At 48.3% G+C, this 21,243-nt stretch overlaps 1 protein-coding gene across 14 annotated transcripts in view; it reads left to right on the top strand.

The window, feature by feature from the left end:
* MGRN1 (mahogunin ring finger 1) overlaps positions 1 to 21,243 on the top strand; it is a 49,681-nt gene that overhangs the window by 8,141 nt on the left and 20,297 nt on the right. For 11 of the 14 annotated variants that reach the window (XR_004967837.1, XM_036311055.1, XM_036311052.1 and 8 more), the window contains exons 2-5: positions 9,756 to 9,874; positions 11,686 to 11,774; positions 12,270 to 12,416; positions 13,703 to 13,820. Coding sequence is in view for 13 of the 14 variants with exons in the window: in XM_036311055.1 (XP_036166948.1) it covers positions 9,756 to 9,874; positions 11,686 to 11,774; positions 12,270 to 12,416; positions 13,703 to 13,820 (473 nt within the window). In the remaining variant the exon portion in view is untranslated. Of the gene's footprint in view, positions 1 to 8,566; positions 8,688 to 9,755; positions 9,875 to 11,685; positions 11,775 to 12,226; positions 12,417 to 13,702; positions 13,821 to 21,243 lie in introns of those variants that run through there. The other 3 variants (XM_036311054.1, XM_036311061.1, XM_036311057.1) reach the window with 3 other exon arrangements.

Here is a 21,243-nt window from a genome sequence, read left to right as displayed (position 1 = left end):
GCCCTAGACGGTGTTGCTCAGTGGTTGGAGCATCATCCCATGCACTGAAATGTTGTGGGTTTGATTCCTGGTCAGGGCACGTGCCCAGGTTGCAGGTTCAGTCCCTAGTTGGGGCTCATTCAGGAGGTAACCAATATCTCTCTCTCTCTCTTTCTCTCTCTCTCTCTCTCTCTCTTCCTCCCCCTCCTTCCCTCCCTCCATCTCTTTCTGAAAACCAATAAAAATTATTTTTAGCCCTGGGCGGTTTGGCTCAGTGGATAGAGCATCAGCCTGTGGACTGAAAGGTCCCAGGTTCGATTCCAGTCAAGGGCACATGGGCTCAATCCCCAGTGGGGGTTGGGGGGGTGGTGCAGGAAACAGCCGATCAATTATTCTCTCTTATCATTGATGTTTCTATCTCCTCCTCTCCCTTCCTCTCTGAAATCAATAAAAATATATTTTTAAAAAGCCTCTTTTAAAAAATTATTTTTAAAAAAGGAAGCAACCAATGAATGCATCAATAAGTGGAACAACAAACTGATGTTTATCTCCCTTCCTCTCTAAAATCAATCAATAAAAATTAAGGAAAAAAGATATAATTGACATATGACATTGTGTATCTTTGAGGTATACAGTGTGATTATTTGATATATGTATATATTGGGAAATGATTGCCACAATAGGCTAGTTAACACTTTCATCACCTCAGTTACTTTTGTATGTGTGTGGTGAGAAATTTTAAGATCTCCTGTTCAATTTTCTTTTGCTTCTGGACTTTGAGTGTGCACTGCAACAGTACTTAGCTTAAATTTAATAACATTTGATTTGTTTTCATTGTATTTCTTTTCTTTTTTAAATATTTTTTTTATTGATTTCAGAGAGGAAGGGAGAGGGAGAAAGAGAGATAGAAACATCAATGATGAGAGAGAATCACTAATTGGCTGCCTCCTGCACCCCCCACACTGGGGATCGAGCCCACAACCTGGGCATGTGCCCTTGGCCAGAATCAAACCTGGGATCCTTCAGTCCATAGGCCAACGCTGTATCCACTGAGCCAAACTGACTAGGGCTCTTAATAGTGTTTTTTGAGGAGCAAAAGTTTTACATCTTGGTGAAGGTCAACTTATTGATTTTTTTAATGGTTAATATTTTTGTAGTTTCACCTAAGAGATCTTTGTCTTGCCCAAGGTCACAAAGATCTCCTATTTTCCCCCCTAGAAGTTCTATAATTTCAGCTCATACATTTAGCTCTGTGCTCCATTTGGAGTTAATATTTTTTATATATCGTTTGGGTAAAGATCTAAGGTCATTTTTTTTTTTTGCATATGGATATTTGTTGAAAAGAATTTCCCCCCATCTAATTGCTTTTGCACCTTTGTCAAAAAATTAGTTGTCCATAAATGTGAGATTTTATTTCTGCACTCCCTTGGGTCAAACAAGCATCCTCCCTTAGCCGAGGGTCAAAGCGGGTGTTAGGTCACCACATTCAAGCACTTAAGAGAAGATTGTGTCCACCAGTGGAAGAGAGCCTGGGGCGCAGTAGGTGCGCACATGGAGTGCCTGGCCATGGACGGCTCCTGCCACAGCTATTCCTCCTACTGCTGTTGTTACTGTTAATTTTGTCTCAGAGCTATACTTGCTGCCCTGTCCAGGTGTTTAAGGGAGGTCATGCTGGGACAGATCACCCCAGAGAAGAGTCAGAAGGAGGGGCAGTCAGCCTTGTGACTCAGCCTGGGGAGTGGAGGAGCGGGGCAGGGCGATCTAACCCTTTTGTAATCAGGTGTGTGTACTTTCAGAGCATTTCACCTCTATTATCTTCTTGGAGCTTTGCCATGTCCTTGTGACACCAGACTTTTATTCTCTTTAGTGGAGGAATTAGAAATCAGATTGAGCTCTTTGTTGCACAGCACCTGGGCCTGGTGCACAATAGATGTTTAATACATGCTTGTGCAAATTTATTATTACAGAAGGCAACCCCCATCTCCCTAGTGTGCAAGCTGCTCAAGCAGAATGTGTTGTGTTCTTATTCTGTGGGGTGTCAGGTCGGGGCTGAGGAATTCTGGGTCTGTGCCCACGTAATGGAGGGACCCAAGGTGGGTGTGAGGAGACTTGTGGTGTGTGCTTTTGTGTTCAGGTTGAAACATCTATCTGACCACATTCCATGCTGGTGTTGGTTTATCTTTCCCAGGGCAGGCAGGGCCTTGCTGACTCTGATTTACTTGGTGCCTGAAGGAAAAAACTGAGGCAGGTGTTCTAGATGAGGGAGGATGCTTGTGTGACTAAGGGTGTCCTTTGTCACTAGGGGCATTCTGGTTCCATGAGCCATCACTATCCAAGGGGAGTGAACTTGCGCTCTGAGACCCAAATGTTGGTGGCAGTGGGACGGGGGTGGGAAGAGGGGGCTCCACCTGCACACAGGGTTTCACCTCCCCGTTCAAAGACCTGTACCATCATTGTTGGCATCAGGACATTCACCTCCCCCAAATGTCACCTGTGCCATTCACATAAGAACTAGTTCTGTGCTTCTGCTCCTGTCAACTTGGTTTGGAGTTTATTGTTGTAAGAGCTGTATAACTGAGCTGTATTTTCCAATCTTCAGTGGTGAAAATTCAGGTAAACACAATAAGAAAGCAACAGCAACAAAAAGCTTTTAAGTTGGCCCTGACGGGGTAAGGGACTTATAACCTACTTCCCTGAAGAAGAAGCAGAGGATGGCTTGGGTTTAGAAGCCTGCCATGGCATGTGGACCCTGCGGCTCCCTGGGGTGAGGTTTGTCAGGTCTTGATTTTCGGGTGTCACCCACCCTCGGGGGTTTGAGAGGACCCTGGAGCTCTGCATGTTTGTCTCTGAGGTCCCACTCAGTTCCGTGCGTGTGGCAGGGGACCTTTCATAGTTTCTTTGGGAATTGTTGAGAAATCGTCATTTTTGATTCAAATAACCTGCCAGCTTTGCTCTCCCTGGGGTTTGTTGAACTTTCACATCAGCCCTGCCATATTTGCAGGCATATACAGAACCTTTCTTGGCCCTTTGAAATTGTGTTCTCTGAAGGCCTGCAAGCCTGGCAGTTAAAGAAAGCCCGAATTAGTGTTGTTGTGGCCAGATGACCAAGGGGCCTTTTACCTCATGCCACGAAAGTGGCTGCTGTGCTGCCCAAGATAAAAGGGGTGTGTGTGTGCGCTTTCTTCCTCATAGTTGGGGTGGCCTTTACAGTGTTTACAACTCACCATGTTGAAGTAGTGGTCCCATGAAGCCCCCTGGTGCCCCTTCACAATCTTCTTCCTCCCTGGGAAACCCCTTTCTGATCTTACAGAGGTGGAGGTAAGTTTGGCCTATTTTTAAATTTGATATAAACAGAACTGGACACTCTCCCTCCACATTTGACGATGAGAGGCCCTGTACACAGTTCATGGGCGGTAGCTGGTTTCCTCTCATTGTTATGTGATCTTCCAGTTGATGCTTCATTCATGTGGAGGGGTGCTGGGGAAATTCCTGGTTTGGTCTCTTATGCAGAATGTGCCATGGACACGCTTGTGACTGGCTTTGGTGTCCATGAGTCTGATTTCTTTGGGTCCGTTTTTTTTTTCAGGTTTGTTAATTGTGGTAAAATATACATAAATAATTACTATCTTTACTGTTTTTGAGTGCACAGCTCAGTGGCCCTCTGGGCACATTTGCGGCATCAGCAGCTTTTACGGTTTCATGGAGCAATTGAACCAGTGCTCACACCCACCGGCTGAGCACCAGAGTTCCGTTGACTCTCTGTTCTCACCAATACGGCTAGCATCATGGTGTGTTTTATTTGTTGCTTTCCTTTTTAATTTTAGCCAGGGTTTTCTCATTGTAGTTGTAATTTACTTTTTCCTGATGACTAATGAGGTTGGGCACCTTTTTATAAATTGCCATTCATCTCTCCCTCTTTTTGTTAGGGGCCTGGTGACATATTTTGCATATATTTTATATTGGATTACCTCTTTTTTTCCTCCCTGAAAGGAGTACTTTCCCAAGTGCTTTTTTTTTACATTTTAAATTCTTTGGAAATTGGCTGTTGCTACGGTGTTTGTGGAAATTAGCTTAGGCAAGAAATGGAATGCATTGGAAAGGTGTGTGTGTGGGTGTCCTCTGGAACCCAAGGGTGAGTAATCAAGAAGTGGAAACTGTCAGATCTTTTTCCACTCTGGCCTCAGCATCATGTTGCTGTGACATTCGTAAAGCCTCCTGCCACCCACCAGGGGTCCTCCAGTTCCACAGTCCACTTCCATGGAGAAGACAATCTGGTTATTGGCTCAGCACAGTCAGGTGTTCACCTTGGCCAACCAGTTGTATCCAGGGGGCGAGGGCCATGTGTTCTGGTGGTAGCTGGGGCCCACCCCTATGGATGGTGGAGGCTGTTTCCAGAAAAGGGGTTTAAGCTGGGGAGGATCCCAGCCTCCCTACAGGTGGCTACAACAAATTATGGAAACTCAAGAGAACCAAAATCTTTGCTTAGTGCTCCTTCTTGCTGGAGGCTGAGAGCTTCTAAAATCGTCCTGCTGTGGTTTTTTTGTTTGTTTGTTTTTTTAATATATTTTTATTGATTTCAGAGAGGGAGAGAGAGACAGAAACATCCACAATGAGAGAGAATCATGGTGGATTGGCTGCCTCCTGCAAGTCCCCCACTGGTGATCAAGCCCACAATCTGGGCATGTGCCCTTGACCGGAATCAAATCTAGAACCTTTCAGTTTTCTTTTGTAAATGATGGTCATCACACACATGTGTACTACACACACGTTTGAAAGTGGAATGGACAAAACAAAAGGGAAACCCAGAAGTCTGCTTGTCTTGCTCTCTGGCCCAAAGGGAAGTCCTTGCCCACCCTCCACTGGCCATCACCGAGTCAGCCATTAACTAACTGGTGGCCTTGTGGCTTTGATTTTCGTCATCTCTAGAATATGATGAAATGTGTGTCCTTCTGCATCCTGGTTTCTAAAGGGAAACAGGGCCCATGTGTGGGAATGCTGGTAGCCTCTTGGGAAGGCACCCTCACTCTTTGTTTTGGTAGCTGTTCACCTCCTTGCCATCCAGATCACCTGGGCACCTGTAAGTAGGGCAGAGTCTGGATCCCTTGGACAGAGAGGAGGCAAACCATTTGAGCTTCAGTTCCCCTCGACTGGTGAGAGGAAGAAGGGGACAGGGGCATGAATTTGTTTTAGCCATCATGTTTGAGGATGGCCCACTGAGGCTCTGAGGCTGTGGCATCCTGGAGTGTGCCACATTGCTGGGGCTCTAGGCAGAAATCATGGCCTCTGGTAGGCCCTCTAAGTGTGGCCACAGAAGGACGTTCTGATCTGGGAGGCCTTTGCATGTGGTTCATTGTGTGTGAACAGCCACTCTTTGTGACCAGAGATGACATCACTGACCATGGGTCACCATCCTTGTGCAGCGGAGGGGAGGCACCTGGTGTGCACAGGGCTGAGACATGGTGAGCTTGGAGTCAGCAGTTTTGAGCCCAGCTATACCATCAACACCTTGGTGACTTCCGAGTGCAGTTTCCCACATGGAAAGTGGGGACAGGGCCTGGCCAGAGTGGCTCAGTTGGTTGAGCATCATTCTGTGTCCTGCGCACCAAAAGGTTGCTAGTTCGATTCCTGGTCAGGGCTCATGCCTGGGTTGTGGGTTTGATCCCTGGTTGGCAAGTGAACAGAAGGCAACTGATAGATGTTTCTCTCTAACACCAATGTTTCTCTCTCTTTCTCCCCCCCCCCCCCTTTCTTTCAGATGAGGATTAAAAGAAAAAAAAATGAAGAGAGAGAGAGAGGGAGAGAGGGGCTCTGTCCCCCCTTGATGGATTCTGTGGGAAGGCCGGGCTAGGGCACTGCCTCAGGGGCATAGAGGAGGAGCTGGTGATGTGGTGGTGTCTTCTGTTCTCTTTTCACCTTTATGTCTTCCTTCTGTTTCTCTTCTCAGTCGCCTTTTTCTTTTTAAAGATGTTTTTATTGATTTCAGGGAGGAAGGGAAAGGGAGAGAGAGATAGAAACATTAATGATGAGAGAGAATCATGGATTGGCTGCCTCCTGCACGCCCCCTACTGGGGATCGAGCTCGCAACCCAGGCATGTGCCCTGACTGGGAATCGAACCGTGACCTCCTGGTTCATAGGTCAGTGCTCAACCACTGAGCCACACCGGCTGGTCTGCCTTTTCTAATTTCCCTTTTTCCCTCTTCATAGCTGAGCTTGCTCCTTTTGGTCCAAAAGTTTGTACACACACATAGACACACAATATGCATACAACACACACACCATACACACATAGATACAGACATGCACCCGCAAGCACAACACATATATCTATATACAGATGTATCTATACTATGCACAATACTCTTTTTTTATATATATTTTATTGACTTTTTTTACAGAGGGACAGGGATAGTTAGAAACATCGATGAGAGAGAAACATCGATCAGCTGCCTCCTGCACAACCCCCACTGGGGATGTGCCTGCAACCAGGTACATGCCCTTGACCAGAATCGAACCCGGGACCCTTCAGTCCGCAGGCCGACGCTCCATGCACTGAGTCAAACTGGCCAGGGCAATGCACAATACACATATGCACACACATACATAATGCTTGCACACTTGGGAACTGCTACCAGTACCCTGTGATGCACACATTTGTCCTCTAAACGTTCCTTTTTAAAAAATGTGAGCATTTGAAAAACATATAGAGAAGTATAGAATGTCCTTCATCCAGAATTCACAGTTAGCATTTTCCATATTGTTGTCTCCTTCTTTCATACTTCTACCCCGTCTTGGACCTGGCACTTCCTTCCCATGTTTGGTTCATTCTTCTCTGTGTGTTGGTGTTCCAGGTCTGAGCTCTGGGGCTGCTCTATGAAGTTCCAAACTCCTCTGTGTGAGTCGTGTTTGCTTTGGACTGCTGTGTGCTGACAGGCAGAGAGTGGTCCCCTCTTGTTACTGCCGCAGTGTTTGTCCATTTCCCTGTTGAGGAACATGTAGAGTGGCTACAACTTTTTGTGCTTGAAAGTCTTTTATTGGTCACCATATTGTATGTCCCTGCAACCAAAATATGTACATAAATTGAAATGAGAATTTTAAAAGAATTTTTCTTCTGGTTTGAGTGGGCATTATAAATACCCAATTGATCAAAACAACACAAATATAACAGTTTTTATAATAAGAAACATAAATATTAAAAAGTATTAGACATGTATCTCTTAAGTGGATAGGTTACTTTTCCCCCAGTTAACTCGTAGTCACAGTTGAATATACGTAACCTGCTGCTGGAATGAGACAGGTCAGTGTCAGTTCTAGTTCTGTTTTTCATTTTAAGTTGAGAAACCGTGTTCACATAAATCAGTAGATGGGAGTCAACAGGGGTTTGATAGAACAGTAGCATCTAATTCCACATTATTTGCTGACAAATTCAAAGATCACATAAAGATCTAATACCAAAAAATTGTTGCTGATTTATAAGGTAACGACTTGATCAAGTTCTCTCCGGTTCCTAATAACAGCTTTATTGAGATAAGATTCACATACCCTTTTAAATGTACAGTTCATTGGTTTTTCCAGAACATGGTTCCAGTTTTGTGATATTACAACCACTGTTGTAACACATATCCTTGTCCCATGTCTTCAATCTTTTTAAAAATAATTTTTCCTGCTTTAAAGGTTAATTATAGAAAATGTATAAAATGCAGGTAAAGTAAAAAAAAGTAAAACTTATCCATTGCCTCTTAATCCAGAGGTTTTATTTTATAGCATTTATATTTCTGAAGTTATTAAAACTTAAAACTGCACTAAGATGTGGAGGCCGCCTGTGTACAGTATATCAGGTTGTGAAAAGTGCTCTGGAGAAGAATAAAGCAGAGGAGGGGAATGGGAGAGGCTGGTCAACAAGCAAGGAGAAGAGGTGGAGATAGTAAATTTTAAAAGGAATGATCAGAAAAGGCCCTGCTGAGAAGGAAACGAGGTAAAGGATCAGGCAGAGCTCTTGGAGAAGAACTTCATAAGCAGAGGAAACAGCAAGTGCAAGGGCCCTGGGGTATAAATGGGCTTGGGAGGGTCTGCATTATGAAGACTTTGCAGTCCACGGAGAGGAGTTTGGGACTTACTCTGATGTGATTAGGAGGTCAAGTTTCTGAGCAGAGGGATGTGGGAAATAAACTTTGGGGCTAGTGAGAGTGGAGAGACTGGTGGAGTGGATTACAATAATCCAGACAGGAAATGCTGGTGGCTTTGACTAGGGTGGCGGCCATTGAAATATGTTAGAATTGGGAGCCCAGAGTGGAGAAAGGAGGGAAGCCCATTGTGTTAGTTATGTCTTACCGAGTAACAAATGAACAGTTTAGCTGTTTATAACAATAAATGCTTATTATCTCACAGTTTCTCTGGGTCTGGAATTTGGAGTGGCATAGCTGGTTTGGACTCGGGGTCTTCCATGAGGTTGCCGTCAAACTGTCTGCTGAGCTACAGGATCTGCTTCCTGGGTGGCTGTCACGCAGGGCTGGCAAGTTGCCGGCAGGTGGCTAGCAGTCCCGGCTCCTCACCAGGTGGACCTGTCCATAGGGCTGGTTGAATGTCCTCACAACATGGAGGGGAAGCTGGCTTCTCCCAGAGCCTTGGAAGTCCCCCTCCATCTTTCCCACGTTATCTTGCTTGTTACACAGGTCAGCCCTATTCAGTATGGGAAGAGTCTGTCCAGGAGGTAAGAGCCATGGCCTTCTTGGAGGAAGCCTACTTCACCCATTTTCTGCCGATTGAAAGGAAACTCTGGGAACTAGTGGGACATACCTGGTTGGACCTTGAAGGTCCCAGGAGGAGGTTGGAGCAGGAAATTCAGGGCCAGGGACCTGTCTCCCACCTGGAAGGCCTTGTAGGGACTACCTGGCTTCATGCTGGCTCCGTGTTTGATTCTGCCTTTTCCTGAAACTCCCCTCCAGATGAGCTCCAGTCTCAGGACTCATGGGGGGAGTCAGATATGAATGAAATAACTTAGACTCAGAGCTTGGATTTGGGGTTGTAGGAGCCTACTTAATCTGGGGTCAGGGAACAAGTATTAGTCTGCTGGGGCTGTCATAACAAAGCACCACAAACCGGGTGGCTTAAAAAAGCCGAATTTATTCTTACAGTTATGGCGGCCAGAAGTCCAAAATGAAGGCATTGACAGGGCTGGTTCCTTCTGAAGGCTCTCGGGGAGGATCTTCCTTCTTCCAGATTCCGGTGGTTCTGGGCATTCCTTGGCTTGTGACTACGCCACTCCAATCTCCAGTCTCCGCCTCCGTCTTCCTACTTTCTCCTTCCCTCTGTGTGTGTGTCTGTGTCCAAGTCTCCCTCTTTCTCTTAGGAAGACTGTCACTGGATTTAGGGCCCCCATCTAGTCTGACCTTTTTTTAACTGGTTTACATTTGCAAAGACCCTGTTTTTGAATGTCACATGCACAGGCACTAGGGGTCTGGACTGAAACCTATTCCTGTGAGGAACACAACTCAACCTGCTGGAGAAGGAAGCGGTGTTGGTGTTGGGTACTGGATGAGTCCCTAAGCTGGGAGGAGAGTTCCTGGAGGGGGAAGGGTGTTGGGTAGACGCAGAGGTGGAGCAGGCTGGGTGGGAGATCTGAGTCCTGTGTCTGGAGCCAGAGTGGGAAGGACAGCCCGTGATGGCTTCTCTCCGAATGGAGCTTTTCTCAGGGCTGAGCCCCTTCAGCCATCAGATGCTCTCACTGGATTGTGTTGAGCCTTAACCTAAAGTTGTTTTTGTTTTTGTTTTAAACCAGGAAACTACTTTGCTACACACTTTTTCATGGGAGGTGAGAAGTTTGACACCCCCCACCCTGAAGGTTACCTCTTTGGAGAAAACATGGATCTGAACTTCCTGGGCAATCGCCCGGTCCAGGTGGGTCTCGGCAGGGCTGGGCATGTGGGTGGTGGAGCGAGGTCTCTGCCTTCAGCCATCTGTGTCCAAGCTGCAAGGATGGGTGGGTACTAAGTCATCTCAAACTGGGCAGAGCTGCCAACTGGTTGTGTGCACATGACGTGTGCAGGGGGCGTGTCCTGGCGATACTCCCTTAGAGGCAGGGGACCAAGGGTGAGACACTAGGGACAGAGCAGCTGCTGTGGAGTCTGGTGCATCCCTGCTGTGAGGTTATGAACGTTAGGGTTTTGATCCCTTGAATGACTTTATTTGAAAAGAAAAAAGAACAGTGGAACAGAGGGCAAAAGATATGATCCAAAGGAGAAATGTAAAAGGCTGGTGAATAATTTTTACAAGTTCTCCTTCACCAGTCACAAGAGAAGCGCATGTTTGCTCATTGTGTTCCATTTGTCCAGTGTGTCCCTGGGATCCTGCCAGGGGCTGGGGACAGAGGACAGATCTTGCCCCATTCCCTGGGGGCGCGGGGGGGAATGCAGGCAATAAAGAAGAAAGCAGTTGCCTTGCCCGGTTTGGGTCAGTAGATGGAGTGTTGGCCTGTGGACTGAAGGGTCCCAGGTTCAGTTCCGATCAAGGGCACCTACCTTGGTTGCAGGCTCAATCCCTGGCCCTGGTTGGGGGCGTGCGGGAGGCAACCAATCAATGTGTCTCTCTCACATTGATGTTTTTCTCTGTGTGTCTCTTCCCTTCCACTCTCTCTAAAAATCAATGGAAAAATATCCTTGGGTGAGGATTAACAACAACAACAAAAAAAAAGAGAACAGTTGACAAATGAGAGAGGGTGACAGGAGAGGGCTCTTGAGGGGTGGCACTGATTGGGATTCAATCCCCAGTTAAGGGGCCAGGCAGAGGCCTTCTCTCTCAGGAAACACTGGGCTCCATCCCCTGAGGTGGTTGAGTTCTGGGGCCTCCCTGCCCTGGAGGAGACGTAGTTCCTCTGGACCAAGGTTCTCCAGGCTGCTTTGACCTCGGAGCAGCTGCTTGGCGTGAAATCTTGAATGGATCCTTTGATGGATGGGAGGCTAAGGGCTAGGACACAGAATGCTGGCCTCTGCCACCCTCCCAAGCCCACGAGAATGAGAACAGAACCTCACCTTCCACATCTGTGAAGCCTCAGCTTCGACCCAAGGTCTGACTCAACAGGCCTTCTGTAAATTTGTGTGCTGTTTTAACTTTTACTTAAGACCACCATAGATTCACCTGCACTTGTAGGGAAATAACACAGAGATTCCATAGGCCCTTTTCCCGGTTTTTCCTGGTGATGGTGTCGTATAAAACCCCAATGCGCTCTCATAAGCAGGAAACCGATATTGATGCATCCCCATTTTCCACCAGTTTTACAGCAGTGTGTGTGTGTGTGAGTGTGAGTGTGTATGTGCGCGTGTGCATGCATGCGCGTGCGCACATACATGTGCATGTGTCCCTACTGGAATCTTTATTGACCATTGACCTTGAATAGAAAGCCTGGCAATGAGGTCTGAGAGCCCCAACCTCAATCGCTCCCCTGGGATCCCTCAGGCCAGGTCACTTTCATCGAGAGTCCTTAGAATAGGGCACCATGGCCACATGGCCAGAATCCTTCAGGGTGTTCTGGTCCTGACTCTCCTTTGCCAGCCATGTTGCCTGCAGTTTACCTTGATGTGAATGAGAATAAGGTCATCTAGTGGTTGGCATGAGAGCCCCAGAGCGCCATGTGTGTACTTGCATTATCCCTGTTTTCTGTCCTCTGCCATATTGGAGAGTCATTGGGATTGCTTTCGGTTTTTCCCTCCTAGTTTCCTTATGTCACCCCTGCTCCCCATGAGCCAGTGAAGACGCTGAGGAGCCTAGTGAACATCCGAAAAGACTCGCTCCGGCTCGTAAGGTAACCCTTGACCTTGCCACATTCTTTAAACTAGGGGTTCACAACCAAGTGCCCACCCCATGACATTGGACTGTCTGGAGACATTTTTGGTTGTCACAGCTAGAGAGGGTGGTGTTCCTGGTATCTGGTGGGCAGAGACCAGGGAGGCTGTGAACACCCCACAGTGCACAGGATGCCCCCACAGCCAAGAATGGCGCAGTTCTGACTGTCAGGATTGATAAACTGCTTTAAACCTGGAAGACCTGAGGCTTCTGGGGCCATCTCCAACCCAAGAGAACTTGTCTCCCTTTCTGTGACAAGGGAAGGAGAACCTTGCGTTATTGGGCCTTATTGTCCAAGTAGGGAGTGGGCATCCACATTTCCAGAAAGGTGGGATGCAGCCAGGCAGCCAACGCAGGGCCCCCTGGGGTATGCCATAGCGTGCTCTGTGCAGGCTGGCCATGTTCCTGCAGGCATGCCCCTGACCTACTGCCTGTCCCTCTGCCTGCCTGGAAGGTATAAAGATGGTGCCAACAGCCCCACCGAGGACAGCGAGAAGCCCCATGTCCTCTACAGCCTGGAGTTCACCTTCGATGCCGATGCCCGGGTGGCCATCACCATCTACTGCCAGGCGGTGGAGGAGTTTCTCAACGGGATGGCTGTGTGAGTCCCTGTGGTGCATGGTGGGCCCCAGCAGCTCTGCGTCTGTCTGAATTAATATATTTGAACTTTTAGAGGTTCTATTTGAAATAGGGTCCTTTGAACCCCAAAAGTTTGAAATCTGCAACTTCAGCACGACCACAGCTGGCCTGCCACCAATCTGTGGGGCCAGACCCAGATGGGCCGGGCAGAATGCACCCGTCTCCTCCTGTGGGAGAAAGCCATGTGGTGGCCAGACTTGATCTGGGGATGGAGTGGTAGCTGAGAGTTCTGGCTTTACGTCTTTTTGCACACAAGCAGCCCGCAGTGCCAGTTTCTCAGGCCAGACGTGCCAAGGTCCTTGAGAGTATCCTTTGTCCTAGAGACAGAGAGAAGCCCAAGGGACAGCAGGTGAGGGGTGGGGCACAGGGAGGCAGCAAAGGTTGTGTGTTGGATTCTTGAATGGGGAGATGCCTGAGTTTATCAGAATTGAAAACGTGTACTCTTTAACTCAGCCATTCCTTTCCTGGGAATTTATGTTGGGAATATGCTTACATGTGTGGCTAAGGTGTATGCAGAAGAGGGTCCTGGAAGCCTTGGTTGGAAAAGCAAGATATTGGAGACCACCTGGTGCTCACCAATAGGGGCCTGATTGCATCAGTTAGAGTAAATGCAGTGGAACAGATGCAGTGTTCAGAGAACACAGCACCTCCATATAGGGTGGCCATAGGACAGCTCAGGTGCATGAGTATTGAAGGAGCAGCGTGTAGGTGGGCTGCTAGTGGAATGTTAAAGAAGAGACACCCATGCGTGACTAGGCCTCGGCTCTTCCAGAAGTGATGCCTGGGTTGTGGATGGGCAGGGAAGCAGGTGGCTGGGAGCAAACACAAGGGTGTGGGGAATGGGAGGGCCCTTGGCACTGCCAAGGTGGTGGAGTAGTTTCTCTATGGGTGAGACAGTGTACATTTTTGGGCCATGTTTGTTTAAAGAAGTCAACAAACCGTAAAAAGCAAATGGAAAGGCATAGCCGTATCTGGAAAGGTAGCCATGTTATCTGGCAGGTGTGGGCTCTGGAAGACTAGTAACCAGGCTGGACCAGGCAGAGCTGTGGTGAGCAGAATGAGACCTTGGAGGCCCTCGGGGTGTGAGGGCCACGTGGCCACATAGACTGGCTTTCTGCCTCCCAGATAAGGGCTGGGACTTACAGGGTGGGACCTGCAAGGCAGGTTTCTACTAGGTTCCCAAAAGACCAGTGCCTGCCAGTGCCTGCCTCAGGTCCTGGCAGTCTCACCTTCCTTTCTCTCCTTTAGGTACATCCCCAAAAGCCCTGCCCTGCAATCTGAGACTGTCCACTATAAGAGGGGTGTGAGCCAGCAGTTCTCTCTGCCCTCCTTCAAGATCGACTTCTCAGAGTGGAAGGACGATGAGGTAACCTCCTGGCCTCTTGCCGGAATTCCCTCCGCCGTGTGGGGGCAAGCACAGTGGGGCCTGTTTGCTGATTCCTAACATTGATAAGCATCAGGAGTAGCTGTGGACCAAGGTGTGTGTGCTCATTTGGGCATGTGGAGTGCAGTTCAGTCCAAGTGTTGGCTGGAAGGAATGATCGAAGCAAGACAGCCGGCCACAGCAGAGGCTCCAGTACCCAGCTTTGGTGTGGTTGTCGGGCCCACAAGACTGCAGCGTGGCAGGATCCCTTCCACCTAGTGGTTCCACAGCTAGGGACAGTAATTTACAGGATGTGAAGGGTGTTCATTGCAGCTCTGTCTATAATAGTAAAAATTGGAAACAATGTACACGTCCATCACAAAGGGAGTTGTTTAGTTTATTGATGTTATGGGAGCCACCCATATATTTAATGTGGGCACCCTGGCTCATGTCTATTATGGGATGCCATGCAATCTTAAAGCACAGGAGAGATCTGTGTATTCTGTACATACTGATGTGGAAAGCCCGTTCTGGGCTTGGAGAAGACCAAGTTGCAAACAAATGCAGTATAATCTCTTGTATGTGGCATCCACACAAATGCTCAAAACCATTTCTGCAGGTATAATGTATGTGTATATAATTCTTGAGGAAAAACCAGAAAAGATGCTCATCAAGCTGAAGACAGTTATTTTTTTTTTTTTTTTTTTTTTAAATATATTTTATTGATTTTCCACAGAGAGGAAGGGAGAGAGATAGAGAGTTAGAAACATCGATGAGAGAGAAACATCGACCAGCTGCCTCCTGCACATCTCCTACTGGGGATGTGCCCGCAACCCAGGTACATGCCCTTGACCGGAATCGAACCTGGGACCCTTCAGTCCGCAGGCCGACGCTCTATCCACTGAGCCACACCGGTTTCGGCTGAAGACAGTTATTTTTGCAGAGGGTTGTGGTGTAAGGAATACATACATAGACATGTATACCCGGGCCTGTGTCTGTGGGGTCTGCATTCATGGATTTAACACAGATGGAAAATATATTTTTTAAATGTTATGTTGTTGGTAATGTGTGCTATGTAGTAGGCCTACGATGGAATGGTTATGTCTGTACTGAACATGTACAGACTTTTTTTTTCTTGTCATTATTCCCTAAACAATACAGTATAACAACTATTTATATAGCATTTACATTATACTAGGTCCTGTAAGTAATCTAGAGATGATTAAAAGTACAGGGAAGGATGAATGTAGTTTACATGCAAATACTACTCTATTTTATTGAAAGGACTTGAGCACCTGAGAATTTTGGTATCCAAGGGGGGTCCTGGACCCCAGCCCTCACATATACTGAGAACAAACAGACTGTATAGTGTGAGTGCTGACACTGTATACACTTCTGACCTATTTTTGTTTCATTGTTTTTACCAATTAAGGTATAATTTACATACTAAAAAATTCACCCATAGTTTAACTTAGAGATTTTAGTAAATTTATGATCACAGCTATTACCAATCCTGTTTTAGAATCCAGTTTCCATCCTCCTTATAGGATCCCTCATGCCCATTTACAGTTAACCTCTGTTCCTACCGCCAGACCCTGGCAAACACTCATCTACTTTCTGTCTCTTTGGATTTGCCTGTTTTGGAGATTTCATATAAATAGAACCATATACTATTTGACCTTTTGTATCTTTCACTTAGCATCATGTCTTTTGGCTGTTGGCTATTTTGAATAATGGTACTATTTTATATTCAAGTTTTTGTTTTGAATGCATGTTTTCATTTGTCTTGGCTATAATTTACTATTTAATTATTTTAAAATATATTTTATTGATTTCAGAGAGGAAGGGGCAGGGAGGGAGAGATAGAAACATCAGTGATGAGCGAGAATCATTGTTGACTGCTTCCTGCAAACCCCACACTGGGGATCAAGCCTACAACCTGGACATGTACCCTAACCAGGAATTGAACCATGACCTCCTGGTTCGTAGGTCAATGCTCAACTGTGGAGCCATGCCGGCCATGCTGCTTTTTAATTAAAAAATTTTTTTCAGACTTTTTTTAAAGAGTGGGTTTAGGTTCACAGCAAAAGTAAGAGATAAGTTATGGAGATTCCCCTACCTGTCTCCACACATGTATACTTTTTATTTTTTTATTAAATCACTAGAGGCTTGGTGCACAAATTCGTGCATGGGTGGGGTCCAGCCGGCCCACCCCGATCGGGGCCAATTGGGGGCTGGGCCGGCTGAGGAGAGGGGCCGTGGGCGACTGGTGGGCCGGCTCCACTCCCTGGTTGAACTCCCAGTCGAGGGGACAACTTGCATATTAGCCTTTTATTATATAGGATATTGTGACATGTTTCCAGGTCAGAACTCACAGACCACCTCAGAGCTGGAGTGGCTTCTCTGCTGGTTTCCCTACTATCCCCCTTGGGGGGTTCCATTTATTTTAGTCAAAGCCACGTCCCTTTCTTCTTCTGCTCTTTGCCTTTTTCCTATTTCCTGGTGTCTGTCTGACCTGGGGTTTGCAAAGACCCTGTCTGGTGGGGAGGATCTCTGTACCTGAAGAGCCCGAGGGTGCCAGAGTGCCAGGCCCCCGCCAGGGCCATGTAGGGAAAGAACAAAGAGTGAGCCAGGAAGCCTGTCAGTGACTCATGCTAGCATCAGCTGCCTGGTTCTTCCTCCTGATTTAGGGGGTTGCTTTTCCCTAAGAAAGCTGCTCTCCTTGCAGTAAAAATAAACATCTCCCTCAGCTTCTCTGTGGTGGGTGGAAGCCTCTATCCTTTTCCAGCATGCTTAGCTCTGGTGTGTGACTGTGTGGAGCAGGAATTTGGGGGGGAGATGGTTCTTGCTCCCCGGGTCCCCACACTTTTTGGGCCCCTCGCTGTGTGTGTGGAGGCTTATTCTGTCAAGGCACTCCAGGTGCCCAGGGAGATCTGGGGTCACAGTATCCCCCTTGTCTCTTCCCCTGGCCCAGCACTGGGCCGACCAGTGTAGGTTTCTGCTGGAGATTCCTGAATTAGTTGACCAAAGGCCGCATGTAGGGTGCTGCTGTAGGCTCTGTTGACAGCATGTGATCGCCAAGCTGAATGTTAGCAGAGGCACTGGGAGGACTGCTGCAATAGACATCTGTCTATGTCAGAACTTTTTTGGTTGTAACAGACAGAAACACACCTAAGTCTAGCTTAAGAAAAGAAAACCAGGAATTATTGGCTTAGATTCTGAAAAGCTGGATGGTTGTGGTTTGCTCTAGGGCCCATGTCATCAGGGCGGGGTTTGCCCTGCCTGAGCTGGCCTTTATCTCAGGCTGTTCTAGATCAGCAGCTTGGGCCCCAGAATGCTTGGATGGACCCCACCTGAGGCAGGCTTGTGCCATCCTCTGGCCAAGCACAAACCCAGGGTGGGAGAAAGGTCGTTTCCAAAATTCCCCAAGGAAAATTGGGGTGCTGCCATCTGAAAAGCTAGACAGGTCAACAGAAGCTGTCTGCACCTTTTTTATGGGATTTAGACAGATCTGGGGCAGGCTGGATAAGAGCAGAGTCTCAAGGATGAAAATACCAAGGGTGTCCTGGGGCCTATCTCAGGAACTGAGGACACAGGTGGGCAGGCCTGGAGGTGACCCTGGCTCTCATGAAGCACTGGGCAAGATTGTGCTACCTCTGCAAGTGTGGGTTTCCCATCTGGCACCTGGATGTAGGAACATCCTATCTGTAGGGTTGTCCATCCGGGGTTTGTACAAAGTGCTCACTTAGCTCAGGCTGTCCCTCAGGGGTTTGTACACAGTGCTCACTTAGCTCAGGCTGTCCCTCAGGGGTTTGTACACAGTGCTCACTTAGCTCAGGCTGTCCCTCAGGGGTTTGTACACAGTGCTCACTTAGCTCAGGCTGTCCCTCAGGGGTTTGTACACAGTGCTCACTTAGCTCAGGCTGTCCCTCAGGGGTTTGTACACAGTGCTCACTTAGCTCAGGCTGTCCCTCAGGGGTTTGTACACAGTGCTCACTTAGCTCAGGCTGTCCCTCAGGGGTTTGTACACAGTGCTCACTTGGCTCAGGCTCTCTCAGGGGTTTGTACACAGTGCTCACTTAGCTCAGGCTGTCCCTCAGGGGTTTGTACACATGCTCACTTAGCTCAGGCTGTCCCTCAGGGGTTTGTACACAGTGCTCACTTAGCTCAGGCTGTCCCTCAGGGGTTTGTACACAGTGCTCACTTAGCTCAGGCTGTCCCTCAGGGGTTTGTACACAGTGCTCACTTGGCTCAGGCTCTCTCAGGGGTTTGTACACAGTGCTCACTTAGCTCAGGCTGTCCCTCAGGGGTTTGTACACATGCTCACTTAGCTCAGGCTGTCCCTCAGGGGTTTGTACACAGTGCTCACTTAGCTCAGGCTGTCCCTCAGGGGTTTGTACACAGTGCTCACTTAGCTCAGGCTGTCCCTCAGGGGTTTGTACACTTGCTCACTTAGCTCAGGCTGTCCCTCAGGGTTTGTACACAGTGCTCACTTAGCTCAGGCTGTCCCTCAGGAGTTTGTACACAGTGCTCACTTAGCTCAGGCTGTCCCTCAGGGGTTTGTACACAGTGCTCACTTAGCTCAGGCTGTCCCTCAGGGGTTTGTACACATGCTCACTTAGCTCAGGCTGTCCCTCAGGGGTTTGTACACAGTGCTCACTTAGCTCAGGCTGTCCCTCAGGGGTTTGTACACAGTGCTCACTTAGCTCAGGCTGTCCCTCAGGGGTTTGTACACATGCTCACTTAGCTCAGGCTGTCCCTCAGGAGTTTGTACACATGCTCACTTAGCTCAGGCTGTCCCTCAGGGTTTGTACACATGCTCACTTAGCTCAGGCTGTCCCTCAGGGGTTTGTACACAGTGCTCACTTGGCTCAGGCTCTCTCAGGAGTTCGTACACAGTGCTCACTTGGCTTGGACTGTCCATCGTGAGCCCCATCTGCCATAAGGACAGGAGAAGAGAGGGTCCAGAGTCCCTGTCTGCTGGTGGTGTAGCCACCGCACACACCTCTCCAGACCACCGCTATTAGTTCAACAGCAAAACAAGACTCTGCCGTACTGAGGCAGCACTTGGCTTATTGTGCAGGGGAGAAAGATAATGCAAATCACTTGGTGGCTGCTCTAAGGCACCGACATCAGCGCCAAGGATTATATTCCCAAAGCTGGCCGGAAGTACATGGGATGAATTGCACAAAGCTTTGCTCCCGATCTGGCTCTGTCACCTGAACAAACCTCCTTCTGGGCTTAATTACAGCCTTTGAGAGGGCAGCACCTGTGTAATACACTCAGTGTCATCGTCACCAGAGTAACTGGGATGGTCGTTGGCAAGATTGCTCCTGTGTCCTGACTCAGGATGGGGGCAGGAACAAGCTTGCAGAGGGACCCTGTCCCTCAGACATGTGACTCCTGTCTTGGGTGATCCCCTCTCCCAAGAATCATCTCAGAGCAAGAGCGCAGGGCAGACAGGTGGTCCCTCCTCCCATAAGTCCCAGTTTCCTTGGTGCAGCCGTGGGAGCATGAGGCCTGGGTGGGCCCGGACACCTCCCCACATGTAGCTGCCCTGCACACGTCCCCACAAAGTCCTTTGTTCCTGGGGTCCAAGCCCTGTGTCTTTCCGCTTGCCTGCCTTGGCTCCTGCTGCTGAACACATGCAGCTTCGAATGGCTGGTGCTCACTGTGTGCTCTCCCAGGCACCATGCTCAGAGCCTTTGCATTAGACCAGTGGTTCTCAACCTTCCTAATGCCGCGACCCTTTAATACAGTTCATCATGTGGTGACCCCCAACCATAAAATTATTTTTGTTGCTACTTCATAACTGTAATGTTGCTACTGTTATGAATTGTAATGTAAATATCTGATATGCAGGATGTATTTTCATTGTTACAAATTGAACATAATTAAAGCATAGTGATTAATCACAAAAACAATATATATGTGTTTTCCGATGGTCCTAGGCGACCCCTGTGAAAGGGTCGTTCGACCCCCAAAGGGGTCGCTACCCACAGGTTGAGAACCACTGCATTAGACGTAGCTTTTATCCCTCTTTTAGATGGGGAAACAGGCTGGGTTAGGGAGCTATGCTCCAACCTGGCAGTTCTGGGTCTGACCCTGTCCCAGCACCTGGCTCCTTTCCCAGTCCTGCCTCCCACTGACGGCCAGGGACCCACAGGCACCTTCCAGGCCTCTCCTTTGCAGCCCCTGCTGTGGGTGCCCTCAGTAGCTGTCTCTCTCCTGTGGGCTTGGTGTGACCTGCCCCACAGCCCCCACTGGCCAGCGATCTGGAGGCCACGCCCACGTGGACGTGTCGGAAGGAGTGTGGCCGTCAGCCTGAGAGCAGCTGGGACCGCAGGGAGTGAAGCTGGAGAAGGAGAAGTGATGGGAGGGTTCTCCTCGAGTTCAGACCAGCCACGTGGTCTCTTTGCTTTCCTTCCTTCTTGGGTTGGGGCCTCACCAGGCACCTTTCCTAAGGTTGAACACAGTCCCATGTGACCCACCCTTCCACGCCTGGTGTGCCCAGGTGAACTGAAAATGGCTCAAACAGCTGCTCATCCAGCATCGTTCATCTCAGCACTGGCCGTGGCAGCCAGAGGGGGAACAGCCCAAATGTCCGTTAGAGGTGACCAGCCTGGCCACGCAGCAGAGTATTACTCAGCCTTGAGAAGGAAGGAAGAGCTGATGTGCTGTCGCAGAGGTGACCCTAGAAAGCATGCTGAGTGAAAGAAGCCATAACAAAAGACAGATAGATTCCGTTTCTATGAAATGTCCAGAGCAGGCAAGTTCTTACAGAGTAGAGCAGGGGTCCTCAAACTTTTTAAACAGGGGGCCAGTTCACTGTCCCTCAGACCGTTGGAGGGCCGGACTATAGTTAAAAAAAAACTATGAACAAATTCCTATGCACACTGCACATATCTTATTTTGAAGTAAAAAAAACAAAACGGGGCCGAAGCCGGTTTGTCTCAGTGGATAGAACGTCGGCCTGCAGACGGTCCTGGGTTCGATTCCGGTCAAGGGCATGTACCTGGGTTGCGGGCACATCCCCACTAGGAGATGTGCAGGAGGCAGCTGATCGATGTTTCTCTCTCATCGATGTTTCTAACTTTCCCTCTCCCTCTCTGTAAAAAATCAATAAAGTATATTTTTAAAAAACAAACAAAAAAACGGGAACAAATACAATATTTGTATTTGCATGTGGCCCGCGGGCCGTAGTTTGAGGACCCCTGGAGTAGAGTGTGTGTGTGTGTGTATGTGTGTTGTGGGGGCGATGGGAGGAGTAGCTTAATGGGGACAAGAGTTCCTGTTTGGGATGATAAAACGTTCTGGAAATGGATGGTGGTGATGGTTGCAAGACCTTATGAATGTACTTAATGCCATAGAATTGAATACAAACTTGCCATTTTAAACATTTTTATCTGTTTTAACACACGCGAGT

The sequence above is a fragment of the Myotis myotis genome, unplaced genomic scaffold (assembly GCF_014108235.1).
Source record: "Myotis myotis isolate mMyoMyo1 unplaced genomic scaffold, mMyoMyo1.p scaffold_m19_p_5, whole genome shotgun sequence".
In the NCBI taxonomy this organism is placed as follows: Eukaryota; Metazoa; Chordata; class Mammalia; order Chiroptera; family Vespertilionidae; genus Myotis; species Myotis myotis.
Note: the sequence above shows the minus strand (reverse complement) of the source record. Positions and strands in the feature narration are given on the sequence as shown.